Below are 17,500 nucleotides of genomic sequence, written 5' to 3' on the forward strand. Positions count from 1 at the left end.
ATTCTGGAATATCTCATTGTGTAGATCTTTGATTTTAGATATTAAATATGTTTTGGAAAGCTAATACACGTACCTACAACTCTTATGTTTATGTTGTAGTCTATATCTGCTGTTTTTATGTCGAAAAAAGGGGATAAATCATGAGACAAATTCTGTCCAGATTCTGGATTAAAAAAATCTCTCATGTATAGCTGTTAGTGTTTTGATGATATCGTTTTGTACAAAATGAGTTTTGAATTGATTTCTTTTGTTTTGAATTGATTTCTTTTGGGTTGAAAACTTAAGACATAGATCTAAAAGTTTCATGAAGGTCATTAAGTCCAGTTTTACCGTTTTCAATTTCAAAATGTGGACACAACTTGAGGTACTCGATTTTCCGAACTTACTATTTTGGGTAACATAATTCGGGTGGCAACATTCTAGGCTTATTGTCAATAATAAATTTTGTTTTATGTCAATATTTTGGATTGTTGATATTACTTGATGATTATATGGCTGATTTGAAAGTGGCAAAAGTGAGCGGTATAGGGGAGGTGCTGTCCAAATTTTTTTAGAAATAACCTAGTAACGGTAGAATACGTTTTATTCATGTCCATAGCTTAACCATAGTGCTTAACGTTTTAATATAGGTTGAGAAAATATTGAGCAACATATTCGTATAAACGCTAAAGGTATGTAAAGCTAACATTTCTTTCTTTTGGCATGATCTTATGAAATAAATGGACGACGAATGTATAAAATTCCAATGAAGCTCTTATTCTTAAATATACTAGGTTGACGAATGTTCTTAATTTTCAGAATTTATATCGTTATGTATTGACTCATATGTATGACTCCAGCCATCCAAGTTGGTATAAGTCGTATTTTAGTATAAATCATACTTCTGTATAATTCATATTTGGAATAATTTATAATGTCAATCGGAGGTTACTTGAAATGAATATTGTCTTGATTTTCAAATGATTGTTCATTTGAATTATTTTATTGATTCTCAAATGATGATTTAAATGCATATGGTTACTCACTACTCTACTCGTGCATGCCTTAATGTATCTTTCACCGAGTCCCGGGCCGGGTATGTATTCGCGCACAGTTTCACTGCATAATTCACCGAGTTCCTCACTAGAGGGTCGGGTACGGTATATATGTATATGATGATATGACATGAGGCCATGATGGGCTGAATATGATATGTATGTATACGACAGATTCACCGAGTCCTTAAAGGGCCGGATATGATATATGATATAAGCATGCATGACTTTATTTCATAAGGTACATGTACAGTGACTTCTTGAGTATCATACTTGTCTCGGGAAATCTCTACTTTAGCTATGATATTTCTTATTGTATTTTATGCTTATATACTCAGTACATATATCGTACTGACCCCCTTTCTTCGGGGGGCTGCATTTTATGCCCGCAGGTATAGATACTCATTTTGGAGAGCCGCCAGCTTAGGATTCTACTCAACGGGTTTGAAGTGCTCCATTGTCTCGAAGCCTGAACTTTTGGTACTAATCCTTATAATGTATATGTTTATGTATTTAGGGGTACGGCGGGGCCCTGTCCCGTCATATGCTATTGTTAATCCTCTTAGAGGTCTGTAGACACATGAGTGGGTTGTGTATAGATGTTGTCCGATGTACTAGTATGGATTATGTTTTTGGACGTTTACATTCGGAGTGGAAGCCTTGTCGACTTACGTATTATGTTATCGTATTTTTGACAATTAAGACTCCCCACGAGATAGTTGGTTTTGGTATATATATATATAAGTGATAATTTGAGACGATGTGCTGCCCGTATAAATTTTATATCATGTTTATTTGCTAATTGACTATAGATAATAGGTGTGTATACGAGTGTCCAATTCGGACACTAGTCATGGCCCACGGGGTTAGGTCGTGACAAAAATAGTGATAGTTAAGTTCACCAATTGAACAAGTCCGGCATATCGTCGCAAAATAGTACACTCAAGTGGAGATATTTTGTTCCTAAATGAAACAAAAGTGATATTTGAATGCAATTTTCAATACTTGGATGACTATTTAGGGAATTAACTCACATTATTGTCATTCTTAGTGCTGAATTGATTTTTTTCGTTAGCATTAGTATTGGATTTTTTTTAGCATTAGTATGAAATAATATGTTAAAAATTATGAAAAAGTATAAGAAATATTTATAAATTATAACAAAGTAAATACTTTTATGTATAAAATAAATTTTAAAATTATATATATATAATGCCAGATTGGTTTGGCCTCGAGTTGACTTTTTTAAGTAAAAACTAAACCAACACAAATATAGTCGAATTTTTTTCAATATCAAATTAAATCAAACCAAACCATTAGTCGAACTTTTTTTCTCAATTTGTGGTTTGGTACGATTTTTTGAATTGATTTTATTCACCCTAGGAGAAAGTATTGATTTAGATATGAAATTTTTGTAAGCTCTTCACACTTTTAGACAATTAAACTAATTAAGAATGATATTAGTTAGAGTGGCTGGGTGTAAATTCAGTCGATTTTCATATATGTGATGCTAGCTAGTTTTTGTAAAGGTGCAACTCTATGCCCTAGGGGATTAGGTAAAGCTACAACTCCTTTTGTATTAGGAGTGATATTTTTTCCTCACATCTCATTGATGTTTTCTATGATTCCTTTCATTCTTCTATATCTACCATTTTCTTGGAGGTAAAGTTTTAGACTTATAGAAATAGAAATAGAAGATTTTATTTTTCACATAAAAATATAATAGCATCCACAATATAGTCGCTTAGATAGTTTTATTTAGGGGAGATTATTCTCTCTATAGTTTTAATATTGTCTTTTATATTAATTTTTTATATGTAGGCCAATTAGCCAGCAAATTATATCAAAATATTATGCTTCTTGTAGTAAAGTTTTGTGACTCTAATATATTTAGTTGTGAAGGTTTGCAATTATTAGATTTCACATGACACCTTTTATTTCGATCCCAACACCTCAATCTCATTTTATGTGATTGTGTTTGACTAAAGACCGGGTATCTTATATATTATATTGAAAAATATTCATGTGGCTAAAAGATTTTTCAAAATTATAATTAAATATCATAAAATTTGTGTGGGTACAAAAACTCGTCATTAAGAGTAAAGCAATTGACAATTTACAATAAAATTATTCTTTTTTGAAACATTAAAAATTAAATTAAATTATATAAACTGAAAAAGGGAATGAAATAGAAAACGGATAATAGTATTATGTTGCCTTTCATCTCCTCCTTGCCAAACTCTTTTGCAAGTATTGAAGTGTTTGGTCGAAACTTCGTACCTTAAACCTTTTAGACGTTAAATTCCTCTTCTAACTTGCATGTTCAAGCCCTTGAGTTTGAAGATGGGATAGGAACAAAATGGATCTCCTCCGGTAGAGTGGAATGTGTTCTCCAGTGCTTTTCAGGATCGCTTTATCTCTTGGAGCGTGCGAGAGGAGAGTCGATTGAGGTTTGAGGGATTGACACAGGGTAGCATGTTTGTTACTAAGTATAAGGCACGTTTTTGCCAGTTGTTTTGGCATGCTATGGCTTTGATTCCAGATGAGGTGGAGAGGGGCCCGCAATTTTGTGAGAGGATTGACTTTTTTCATTAGATCCTATATGTTTAGCATAGCAATTGAAGGGGATTCCTTCCATTCCATAGTGAACACCGCCAAGGAGGCGTAGTTGATGGTTCGAGAGGAGTTTGGGGATCCCAAGAGAGCCCGCACTTTCGATCAGTTTTGTGGTGCCTCATTTGGAGGTAGGGATTCACATAGGGAAGGTAGCTCTTCCCAGCTTCATGAACCCGTTAATGTATCCATTCTAGCAGTTGAGAGTGGACAGGGATATCGAGGGTCCCACAATTCTAGTTGAGATGGCCATGGTACTTTATCTGGTTCACCGCTGCAGTTCTCCGTTCTGAGTTCTTGTTATGGTTGTGGGGATCTAGGCCATATGATTCTTTAGTACCCCTTACAGACTCATTCAGGACTCCATCGTACTTATTCAGCTGCCTCAAATAGAGATTCAGCGCCTCCAGTTAGAGGTAGGGAAAGGGGTCAGAAAAGTAGATGAGACAGGGCTCTAGTAATGGTGCTATGGTCCAGCATGGAGGTAGAGGTGTTGCTCAAACTGGAGGTGCTAGAGGGGCCGAGTGTTATAATTTTTTAGAGAGACCCGAGGCAGAGAATTTAGATGTTATCATCACAGGTATCGTCCATGTCTGCCATCGATCTGCATCTATGTTATTTGATTTAGGGTCTACATTCTCTTATGTGTCTATCTACTTTGCTTTTGGGTTTGATTTGATATGTGATCATATGGTTGTGCATGTACATGTTTCAACACCTGTGGATGAGCCTTTAGTGGTTGATCGAGTGTATCGATCCTGTCTTGTTTCTTTGATTGGGTATGATACTTGGGTAGATATGATTATCTTGGGGATGGTGGATTTTGATATTATATTGAGTACATATTGTCTCTCTCCTTATCATGCGATTCTTGATTGTTATGCTAAGACCCTCACTTTGGCGATGCATGGTGTCCCGAAGATTGAATGGAAGGGAACTAGTGGTTCTTACCCTAGTAAGGTTATTTCTTTCATTCGTGCTTAGAGATTGATTGATAGAGGGTGTTTTTGTCTTATTTAGCTTTCATTCAGGATACTAGTGTTGACTCGCCTTAATGAAGTCCATACCCGTGGTTGAGGAGTTTGCAAATGTGTTTCCTACTGACCTTTCAGGTGTTCCTATGGATAGGGACATTGATTTTGTTATTGATTTACAGCCGGACACTAAGCCCATTTCCATTACTCCATATCATATAGCTCCGGATGAGTTGAAGGATCAGTTGCAATACCTGTTGAACAAAGGGTTCATTCGTCTTAGTGTGTCATCTTATGGTGCACTGATCTTATTTGTGAAGAAGAAAAATGGGTCCATGAGGAAGTATATCGATTATAGACAGTTGAACAACGTGAATGTCAAGAACAAGTATTTGTTTCCCCGTATTGATGACTTTTTTGATTAGCTTCAGGGAACAACATTGTTCTCTAAGATTGACTTAAGGTGTGGTTATCACAATTGAATATTAGGGTATCTGATATCCCTAAGACAGTTTTTTTAACTCGTTATGGCCACCATGAGTTCTTGGTGATGTCTTTTGGGCTGACTACGCCCCTGCGACGTTTATGAAATTGATGAACAGAGTGTTCCGACCTTACTAGTATTCTTTTGTGATTGTATTCATTGATGACATTTTGATATATCCTAAAACAGAGGAGGATCATATTCAGCATATGAAGATGGTGGTACAAAAATTAAGGGAGGAGAAGTTGTATGCGAAGTTCTCCAAATATGAGTTCTGGCTTGATTCAGTGGCATTCTTGGGAACGTGGTATCTAAGAAGAGTATTAGAGTAGATTCGGCCAAGATTGAGGCATTTAAAGGTTGGACGAGACCTACTTCTCCTACCGAGATTTAGAGTTTTGTGGGGTTGGCATGCTACTACAGACAATTGAGCCTTCCCCTTCCGAGTAGAAGCCAAGTCACCACAATCTAATCAAATAGTGATTCACAATAAGATTCCAGAACTAACAATATCAATTTCATAAAAAATTGGGTAAAATGATTAAAATAGCTCAAAAATTCGATACCAAAAATGAGGTTCAAATCTAAAAATTTACATGAAAATGTTCCTCAAAGAAAATTCATTGGTGAAAACCATTTTTAAAATGGAGTTGTATTCAACTCATAATCACCATTTTTCATTTGAAAACCCAAGTTCTTGAAAACCCTAAATTTGCCAATCAAAAACTCAATGTTTAATGTTAAAATTACATTTGATGCAAGGGAATTGAAGTTTTAGGGCCAAAAACACTTACCCAAATGATTTCTAGCAAGAACTCCTTCAAAAATCGCTTCAAGGATACTTACCTAAATGATTCCCAGCAAGGATCGCTTTCGTGACACTCATTTTTTTTAGTGTCCACCCGGTGTCCAGAGTCTGTGGAGCCCCGACTAATTTGAATTGCGCATTGCAGGGCCCATTCGGGGTAGGCATTTCCAACAGAATTTTTTTCATACCCAAGGCTCGACCTCGAGACCTTTGGTAATCTGGTAAGGATGAAGCAGTTTCACCACTGCACCACAACTTGTATTGGTTGCAACACTCGCTTAAGCGATCCCCTGATCACTTTCACGAGGCTTGCAAAAACCTCAGTCTTCGTTTTTACGACAGGGTGTTGGCTTAAGAGAAGGTCGTTTTCGCGACCCACCCTCGCTATCGCGAGGCCTGCAACAAGGTCATAACAAATCTTTTCACAAGGACCAAATATTCTCTGAAAGAACCTTCGAAATTCGATACACACAAACCACATATGTCACCCCAATATAAAATCGTCTGAATTCAAATTCTTAGTCTCCTTAACACAAAATTTGTTTAGTCGCAACTAAACTAACTTAACGCCCAAAAATATCAAATCAAGTTCAAGACCTCTGAAAAATTTGCCAAGACCTCATCTAGGCCTAAAATTACCTCCCGAATCCAAAGGAATTGTCAAAAATTCGTTGCGAGTGTCCAACTCTGGATGTTGACCAAAGTCAACTCTAAGGCCAAAATCTCAAATTTCCAACTTAGGACCTCAAATCCACGATACAACCCTAAATCTGATTCCGACAACCCTCCATAACCAATTTCATCATTCCAGAACTGATGGAATCGATAAAATTCTATTCTGAGACTTGAAACTCTGAAAGTCACTATTTGACAACTTAAGCCTTTTAAAGTTCAAAACTCTCCAAAATCACAACTTTTCAAAGAATTTCCAAAACCATCTCATAGCCGGATCGAATATGACTCGATGTAATTATCGAGAGGGGTAAAACTGTAATTTCACATAAATTTCCAAAAATGACGAAACAGATCATTATAGAATATATGTTAGTGTGATATTTTAATATTAATAAAAATATATTTTATGCATTGCCACATAATTCTGCATTTTAGCAGCCAAAGTTTGTGGCAGGAAAATGATCTTTATTTTTCTACAACTATTTTATCGTTAACTATTTATTTGTCCATTATTCTACCTCATTATGTCTGGTAACTCATGTAATTTCCAAAGTATAATTTCTCTATTCATTTACCCACATTATTACCTTTATTCTTCCTATTCATTGCAATGAAGAATTTCTTACTTCTAAACAGTTGTGTTCTTACATTGTATTGTGTACAAGAAAAGAAATAATATAACAAAAGATGAGAAGTTTATATTGAGATAAGTGTGGTTAAAGAAAGAGTTGAGACAAAGAAAAATATTCTAAATCTTCAACTAATTCACTATACAAAAGAGAGTAATATATGTTGAACGAAGATATTCTTTTTGTGAAACTTTGAACTCTTCAACTAATCTGAAGTTGTTTGAGTCATACGACGTTAGACTGTTGTATTTTAGAGGGCACACGTCAAGATATATATATATATATTGAAAGCCATGATCCATTTTATCATCACTTGACAGGGATACTTGTAGTCTCTACACTCAGAGAACATAAACTTTTTTGTTTCCTCAAAGCATTGTAATAACTACACTAAACTTGGCCTCAAAAGAGGCCCTCTTACAGCTGATCTTCAGAAATACATTGGAAGAGCTATAACAGTACAGTAAAATATGAAAGTGACAAGATTAAATGGCAAATTTCAAATCACCAAGACGATGATATCCTCGTTTCAGTGACTTAGAAACTCCTAAAACAAGTGATACAAGTGATCATTACAGGTGATCTGCAGGAGTAGAAGCATCCTCAGAATTGAGACTTGTCCAAGCTGTCAAAGTATGGATGATCAAGTGCAGCTTTCGCAGAAATCCTATCTGCTGGATCAAATTTGAGCATTTTCTACAATGACCGAGCACATATAACAGCATAATTAACTTATTCTAACAAAGAAGCAGTAGAACGAGAAATAAATAAATTCAAAGTATTGGTACACGAATAAAAAGATGAGCTACAGGAAAATTTTATCCAAACGATGAGATGGAGATTTACCGTTAGGAGGTCCACACCTTCAGGTCCCAATGCTGGAACAGCAGAGGCTAAGTTCTGAGGTTCCCATTGTGGATAAACATGCCAGTCGCGGAGTGAACTGACTCCAGGCCACTGCTTATCAGTTGGAGTTCCTAACAACCTTCACCAATTCGCACAAACATATCTTATGATAATCAATTCGTCTGCCTAACAAAATTTATCAAAAGAAAATATTTGGTTGTAATACTAAAATTCAGTTCCTTAACATTTGATTAGTTTTAGTACTAGTAACTTGATGCTGCCCTTCAAAATTTCGGATTTAAAACCTCAAATGTCAAACGTTTCAACCTATCAGTGGTTCTACTTGTGATATCCCTTTACAAAAGCTGCTTTTATGGCCAACAGATCTTTATGGATAGGAATGGAGAATCTCTCTTGTTGACATTAATCCGATATTCATTTCATCAGAGAAAAGCCATATATCCGCAAGAATGTCCGAACAACTCAATCCTTGAGCCTGAACAAGACTATCATCAAGGAGGCCGTTGGTGTCATTAGATAACATTCTAAACACTAACTAATACCTAAATATCATATGTTAAAAACATAATTGAAAATCCAATAAGTTTGCCACAATAGTCATCAGTAGCCAAGCCTGAGGCGTTTGCTACTTAACTAAAGAGCAATAACACAAAGCAGAAAAATACAAAGAACTTTGTGACTGATCATAGACATACCTGAATATGTGAAGCAATTGCTGGAACTCAGAGTCACCAGGAAATAAGGCTTGTCTTCGAACCATCTCAGCTACATGACATAGAGAAGACAAATTAAAACAACCTACCTAAAAGTTAGTGTATTTAACTAGGAAATATAGTTTGCCTTCGACCTCTAGGCCAATTCGTTTGATGAGCTAAAAGGATTTTCGTTCTTGTGTCATTTCTTTGCCAATGTTAACCCATACCCAAAAGTTGAAAATTATCCACAATTGGTGATTTATATTTGGCATGAACCACTTGGTCCAGTTGGAATGCATTTTCTATTTCCATGGAAGTGCTTTACAAGAATTTATTCTGCAACATTATTTAGCTTTTACAACAACAATATAGATGGTAAAAGTCTTCATTGATAAGATTGTACTTATACTCAAGTTCTTTAGAGGAACTTCTAGAGATGTCTGTATCCTATGTTGTCAAAGGCAACAAGCACATAACAGCTTCTAAGGTCTACCAGAGCTTTAAGTGCAAAACGCAACTAAATCATGGGTGTAAATCTCTAATTAGTAATGAGTACTATAAGCAACAATCAATAATTATACAAACAAAGTAATTGGAAAAAAAGGTACAGCAAATGAAACATACAAAGTGAAAATCTATAAATTAAGTCCAAAAAACAATCTAAAATTTTGATTTGGATGCAGATATGCAATTTAAATCTCTTTATTCCATTGTGTTTATAATAAGTAAGAAATGTATTCATAACAATTTTTTAACAGTTAATTTATCTCCTTTCTAGTTATATTCACTGTTTAGTGCCATCCACTTCAAAAAGAGCCCATGGCCATACGCCTTATAGCCTTGACCGCTGCACCTCAAGAAGAGCCCAAACCTAAGCTTCACATGAGCCTTTCATAACAATGTGAACGTTTTCTAGTATATCTATCCTGGTGCTTTTCAGCCACCCTAGCAGATATACCAATTTTCTAAAGAACACCTTTGAGATCTAATAGCTCTTTTAGAACCTAAGATATGTTTAAAACAACCCAAAGCCCTCCAATATTTTATCCATATGTGATACTAGAAGAACAAAAACTGCCAAAATCAACTTCTTGTGAAAAGTTCAAACCGAGATATGGCGTTTTACACTACCATCCTACAGAACTAACATGCTCTACTTAATATTAGAACAAAATCATGTCCTAACTGAATTTCCATCAACTAATTACAAACAGTATTTTCAAATCATCAGATGATAAACATATCGAACTATGTGTGCTATAAATAGTCAATGGAAGAAAAGGCTAAAACGGAGTATAATTCAAGGCAACAGACAACAAGAATACTGTAAAGAATTAGAAAACATTTCTAAGTTAAAGAAGCAAAAAGAATCTACGCAGTCATTTGGCCTAGATGAGTAAACAACATGATCAAATGAAACAAACTTACCAAAAATACATCCCACAGACCACATATCAACAGCAGTCGAGTAATGAGTAGATCCCAACAAAACTTCAGGCGCTCTGTACCATAGAGTAACAATCTGAACAAACGCAAATGAGTTATACCACCAGCAACAATCTTAACTTTCTATATCATTCTGATGATTTATGTGGCAATGCCAGTATGAAGAATTTTTTTTAAAAAAAAAAAAACTATTAACCTCGTGGGTGTAGCTCTTCATGGGAACAGTAAACGCCCTTCCAAGACCCAGATCAGCAATCTTGAGTATTCCCTTCTCTTTGTCCACTAGAAGATTCTGTGGCTTCAAATCTCTGAGCATAAGGTAACAAAAGGGTCGATTAACACTAAGTAATAAATTGACCAAAATTACACCAAAACTAAGATGAGCAATGGCTAAATTAGACCTGTGGAGAACTCCATGGCTATGGCAGTGGGCAACCCCTTTGCACAATTGATATAAGAAACTCTGCCCCAAATAGGAAAATGTCAATAATATCCAGCATATCATATGCACAAACACAGAAAAAAAAAAGAAAAAAAAAGGGCGGCGGGTTTTGCACGGACCTGGATGAGGGGAGGAGGAAGAGGCCTAGCATTGGGTCCTTTACGATGAGAATCGATGAATTTCTTAAGATCAGTATCCAAATACTCAAAAACAAGGTAAAGAATTGGTTTGCCATTTTTGTCGATGTGTTCGACACAGAGTAAACGGACGATGTATAGAGAATGAGACAGCATCTGAAGAAGTGAGATCTCTCTAAGGGCAGTTGGTGGTACCCCTTCTTCATCCATTTCCAGACGAGTTTTCTTGAGAGCCACTAGTTGTCCTGTTGCCTTGTCTTTCGCTTTGTATACTTTTCCATAGGTTCCTTCACCTACCTTCTCCAATTTCTCGTATTTCTCCATTGATGAATCTGTTGATTGATTTGGAGGATCTTAAGGAAACTGAGAAAGAGAGGAATTTTTGAGTATTTGGAGGAGCGTAAAGCACAACGGCACAAGACAAAGCACGTTTTCCCCCTCTTTATTTTTGAATTTCGAATTGCTACACATGCTACCGCCTCTTATAAATAATGTTACGTATTATTTTATAATATATTATATAAATATACTATTAGAATAAATTGTATTAAGTATTTTTCGTTGTTACAACATATTATGTATTAGCAGTTTGAATGGTAAATATACGAGGAAAGTAGAATATGGATAGAGCTGTTATAAAGACGACAACAACAACAATCCAGTGAAATCCACATCGTGGGGTCTGGGGAAGGTAGAATGTACGCAGACCTGACTCCTACCAATGTAGGACGGCTGTTTTCAAAAGACACTCGGCTCAATAAAAGCATAGAAAAATGTCAGACAAGAATATTAGAGTAAATAAGTAGATGACTGAGCTGTTATAAAGAAGTATGATAAAATAGGATTATTAAATAATAATAATTATATAAAATGATACTTTTCATCATTATCTAACAATGAATTTAAATGATACGATACAATAAACTATAAGTAACAATCAAAACAAACATTCAATTTAAACTAGGAATACAATTTAATACAACGAATAAAAATCATCCAAATAAGGTATTAGTGTACATGCTTTGTGTTTGCATGTGTATTTTATGTCAATTAATAAAATTTTAAAAATAACAATTATTATTAAAATAAATGTTAGTATATTTATTTACAACAACATATCCGGTGAATAAATATTATATCTCAAATGTATTATTCTATGTTGTTGAGTCTTACCTGATATATTTTTTTTATAAATGATTGATTGATTAATGTTTTTGCAAATTGGATATTTAAGCTATCTCCAATTTATTTATTTTTATATTTGTGCTTGGGTTGCATTTTGAATGATTGAAGTTAACCTTCTTTTTATTTTTTTTACCATTTTGACCGAATAACTTAATCAATTATTTTGAATTCAAACTGTTTGATTAAGAATGTAGAATAAGAATGCATATTAATAATACATAGATTAAAATAGTTAAAATGAAATAACTAAGTTATATAATAGTAAAAAAAATCTCTTTTTTAGAAAAAGTAAATAAATACTTTACTTTATATATTATATTATAATATATAATATATCAAACTAAATATTAAAAAAAAATCATCTATATATTATGCAATTCTTGCATTACAATTTACAAATATCGTTCTTAATTTGGCTTTAAACCAAACGACTCCAAAATGACTAGATTAAATTAATTTAAGAAGTATCCAACTACAGTTAAAGAATAGGATTTAAAAAAGCAATTCCAACTTTAGTAAAATAATAATATATCTTACCTTTAACTTTTTTTTCACACGGATGACACTTTTTCTTCTTTTTAATTTATTATTACGAGTTTTGCATAGCAACATGCAAGGCTGTTCATGATTTAATTAAAAATCGAATTAAATTAATTAATTTGTATTTAATTTTATTTTATATTTTAAAAATTAATGGTATATGATTTAATTATGATTTTTGTTTAAATATATTGAAGAAATAACCTAATCAAACAGATCCGAAAAATTATATACACATTTTCATAATTATAAATACACAATATATTATTTTTTATGAATAAAAATATTTCATGCAAAAAATGCACCACATGAGGTACGACACGTTTCGAATTTGTGCCACAATATCGGTAGTTTATACATTATTCAGTAAGTTTATACTATTTAGTACATTGAATTAGCTAACAATAAGTAAAAAATTGAGTATAATTGAAATTATGGTATAAGAATTATAAGTTACAAAATAACAAGAAGACAATTCATTTCCTTTTGACTGAATTCATGTTTGTTTTTTATCTTTTGAATAAATCGTTTTTTAAATTTTCATGTATGATTAATAACAAACAACTTAATCAAATCCAATCGAGGCTGATAATAATCAAATCGATAATTGTATATTATATTTGGTGTACTTTGGTTTTAATAATTTATAAATCGATCAAATTGATTTGATTTTAATTTTGATTTTGATCAATAATAGACCCAAACCAACTCATGAACACCCCAAATACATGTAATATTCATTGTTTGGCTCGAAGAAATTGCTTTATATTTTTTCCAGTTTCGTGTTTGAATAAAGTAACGAACAAATATACATCTAATGAATAAACTTAGATTGCAAAATAAATCCTTAATTTTTATTATTTTTATTTTTATTTCATTTTAAAAATTAAGAAAAACTATCTAATTATACAAATATTCCTACCATATTTATTAATTCTCCCTATAGTTTGAAGTAATTATGTATTGTCTCACTAATTAATAATTTCATACATATTTCAAGTCGGATACACTTAGATACATGTATTTTTGCTATTAGACACACTCTGAAATACATATACATAGGGAGAGAGGCGAGCGAAAGAGTGTGTATCCCAAATACATGTGAATCACACTAGATATATGTATTTGAGATATCATATACATTCCGAAATACAAATGCATAAGAAGATAGGAGAGAGGCGAGCGAGAGAATCAAATATATTTCTGAATGAATTACACTTAATTTTAAACTCATGTATCTAGGGACCAAAATCTGATACAAATGATAATTTCAAAAACTCACAAAAAGCCATATAATTAGATCCTAAACTACTACCCTAAAAATTATCTTCTCTGATTTTTAGATTTTTTAAAGAAAAATGATTCACGCTCTTAGTTTGCATGCATACACGCATTTTCTCCAAACTAAAACATATTAATTTCACATAAGCTAGCTCGTACAATGATCGGAGGCATTTTTAAAATATTTATTTTGATTGAGTTGAAGTGTGGTCTATGGAGCAGGAGGGAGGGATGTCAAAATAAAATAAGAAAAAATGTCAATCATGTCTATTTTAAAATTCAAATACTAGATCACTTGACATGGGAAATCCAACACAAACATGATGTTAGGTTACAAATAAACAACATATATTTAAAATCAAATATTTGCACCCCTGTGTAACAAATATTTATTTTTGAAAATGTTTTTTACTTTATTTCAAAATCAATGTTTGATTATAAAATTTCAATATTCAATTTGAAGTTGAATTTCAAATTTGAAAAAGTGCTCCAAACTTGTTTTTCAAGTCCTTTTTCATAAATTCCAAACAAAGTATTTTCTTCTCTCCTTTATAAAAAGTATAACCAAACACAATTATTTTTTCAACTCTAATTTTATAAATTTTAAATTAAAAAAAAATTACAATCAAACGTCTACGTAGTATGTTATGCCTTGTGCATGAAAATCCTGCACAAATAGATTGATGTTATCCCCTATTTGTTGTAAAACATATTTAAACCAAGACAAAATTATTAAAATGTTGTGTTTAAGACATTAATTTACATAATATAAATCTAGTCCTTTCTATTTACAATATTAAGTTTTTAGTTACCAATATGACAACATATTAAAGCTACACGTCTCACACGTTTTTATTGTTGTATTTGTTTGAATAAAGAAGAAAAAATGTCAAAATTATGGGCATTTAGTTGTTAGAAGTCAAGAAAGAAGGCTAATGGTTTTCACACATTTTATCTAATATGGTGGCATAAATATGTAACCATAGCTCTAAGTTGCCTATAAATGGGCATCTCCACCATGAACACATAACAACAAAAATCTAGAGAAATACATGTGAGATTTAGAGAATTTTCTCTTGGAGATCTCTTGGGTGTAGTATTTTAGGTATTTGGGTGTGTGAAAAAAATAGTGTGTATTATATGATTGTAACAGTTTTCATATAGTGAATATTGAAGTTTTCCAAGTTAAATCTTTGTGTTGTTATTCTCTTTAAATTTCTTTGTTATTTTCTGCTTGAATGCGGTTCGGAAGGGGCGGAAAAACAATCGGTGTCTTTTCCCCAACATTTATAGCTATTTTTTGGGGGGTTAGTGTGCTGAATTTTGTGGGACTCATAATTTATTTTGTTTATTTTTTTGAATCTCAATCACAATTATAGTTGGATACGTTATTTATTAAAAATCCCTTTTTTCTGTTTCTTATTTCCCATTTCAAGAAAGTAAGACCATTTAATTGGTTTTTATTAATTACAAAAGTATTGTTCCATAGTCTCTTGATAACAAGCTTGGTTTGTTTCATTCTTAATTATATTTTTCAAAATCATATCTAACTAAAGAAAGAATTTATGTTTGCTTCTTGGTATAATCGATCATGAGTAGAAAAATCCATTTGCATTATACTCCCACAAAGAGTCCTCATAAGGCAATCATTTACAGATGTTATCAGCCCCATTGTTTGTTCAAAACCAATTAGCTTTCAGTTGAATGCTTTCACTCCATCTCGCATCAGTGACTCTGAAAAAGGTCATCCATCTGTTGGTGTAAACTCTATCATTGTCACACTCAAATCGTCAAAAAGGAAGAATAGGGAGAAAGAGATTACAACTATTGAGTATCCTCATGATAGTGATTTTGAAGATGAGATTCCAATTTCAAAAAGAATCTGATTGAACAAGGTGTCTAAATTAGAATCTAAAGGAAAATTGAAGATACCTATTTGTTTTGGTTTCAGAATTTAAACATGCATATTATATTCTATTTAAAAATATTTTTTATTTGTTTAGAAATTCGATGTATGTGATGCATACTATGCTGATGTTCATTCTTTGGCATATATGTATTGTGTGAAAAAATTACACAATAATTGGAAGGATCAAAGTAAGTATTTTGAATTATTCTTTAATATCAACAACAATATCATATTATTTTTAAAAAAAATTGTAGTGATGGTGAACTATACACTTGTGTATTTGCTGAGTATAAGGTCATTCAAACATTGCAACATTATTTGTTGATCCTGAATTATTTCGTTTGAGATATGGTGTCTTGCTTTGGAATTATGATACGAAAAAGATAGATTCTGGTGTTATAAGTGAAAGTGAAGTGACTGGCAAGGTTATTAGTAAATTTGGTGGACTAAGGAATACTGAAGGACAAGTTTCCTTAAAGAGAAATTTTATTAATGTCAAAGGCTCAATCAAGAGGGAAAAATAAACATTTATAACGTGTTTTTGAATATGATTTGGATATACAGTTGGGTAGCTATTTATTGGTGTTTTTTTTGTAGCTTTATGCTTTATTGATACAAATTTGACAAAATGTTGTGTTTTGTTGTGGTATATCATTATCATTGTAGAAGTTAAATATTTTAGGTACTTGAATTCTGTTAATATTATACAATTATGCCCCATAGTAATCCTCTTATTAAGGGACTAAAGTATACACCATACGTTAACCTTACAAAAAAAAATCAACATATACCATTCATTCTATCAATTAGATACCATATAATGTACCTACCTACACCATATATCGTACCAACATGAAATCACATAATATACTTACCTATACCATATATCATATATACCAACATGAAATCATATAATATACCAACTTTTCTTGAAATAAATACTACCATAGAGGCACCATATATCATACCGACATTGTATTTCATATCATATACCAACTTTCATTGAAATAAATACAATCATATAGACACCATAGTAACTTATACCATATAGCATATCAACATGGTATCATATAATATACCAACTTTCATTGAAATATATTCTACCATATAGTCTCCATATGCTATTCTAATTATACCATATATAATACAAACACGATTCATTTATGTAATGATCTGTTCTTATCATTATGGATAGACCAATGGTGAAAGAATTGGACTAGAAAATTTTTTGGATAACTCAAAAATTCTAGGCTAGGTCAGTCTCAGACGAAATCTGAGCGATGTAAGTTCTAGGACAATATGGGAATGAATTGGGGTTGATTTCTATTATAGATTAGTTTTTCTAATAACCAAGACATTGAGGAGCCCATAAGGCATTCTAGAATCGAATTCGGGTGAGTAGAACTCCCGGAATTGAACTTGATGTGAAAGGTTGGTTTAGAACGTCAAGAATTGAAGGTATGTTATAAAATAGGGACTTTGGAGAAATTTTCTGAGCTGCAGTACCGTGCAAGCGCTCTATAGCGGACGGATGTCGCTATATTGGGATGTTTATGCTGTCATTAGGCACTATAGCGAGAAATTAGGACACTATAGCAGGGTTGACCGTTATGGCGGTATCGCTATAGCAGTATTGAGCAAACTATAGCGGAGTAAGTCAGGTTTTAGTGCAGAAAAGTTTTAAAATCAGTCATTATTTAGCTATCGCGTTTTGGGGAACAACAAGTGTGACTTAGGACCAAAATCATCAGTTTTTCATTGCGTTCATCAATTAAGGTAAG

General features: G+C 32.8%; 1 protein-coding gene across 2 annotated transcripts; it reads right to left on the reverse strand.

The window, feature by feature from the left end:
* Positions 1–7,558: 7,558 nt before the first annotated feature.
* LOC129877735 (cell division control protein 2 homolog C) lies at positions 7,559–11,248 on the reverse strand. Of its 2 annotated transcripts, none has more exons than XM_055953261.1 (7): positions 10,787–11,248; positions 10,627–10,688; positions 10,422–10,533; positions 10,208–10,301; positions 8,780–8,849; positions 8,081–8,202; positions 7,559–7,913 (listed from the first exon to the last, which is right to left on the reverse strand). In XM_055953261.1, exons 1-7 carry the CDS (start codon positions 11,126–11,128, stop codon positions 7,897–7,899), a joined length of 819 nt encoding a protein of 272 aa, XP_055809236.1. In that variant the 5' UTR covers positions 11,129–11,248; the 3' UTR covers positions 7,559–7,896. The 2 variants fall into 2 exon arrangements, with proteins under 2 accessions (XP_055809236.1, XP_055809235.1); XM_055953260.1 differs by having other exon boundaries at positions 8,064–8,202.
* Positions 11,249–17,500: the final 6,252 nt, after the last annotated feature.

Source organism: Solanum dulcamara, chromosome 12 (assembly GCF_947179165.1).
Source record: "Solanum dulcamara chromosome 12, daSolDulc1.2, whole genome shotgun sequence".
NCBI classification, from domain to species: Eukaryota; Viridiplantae; Streptophyta; class Magnoliopsida; order Solanales; family Solanaceae; genus Solanum; species Solanum dulcamara.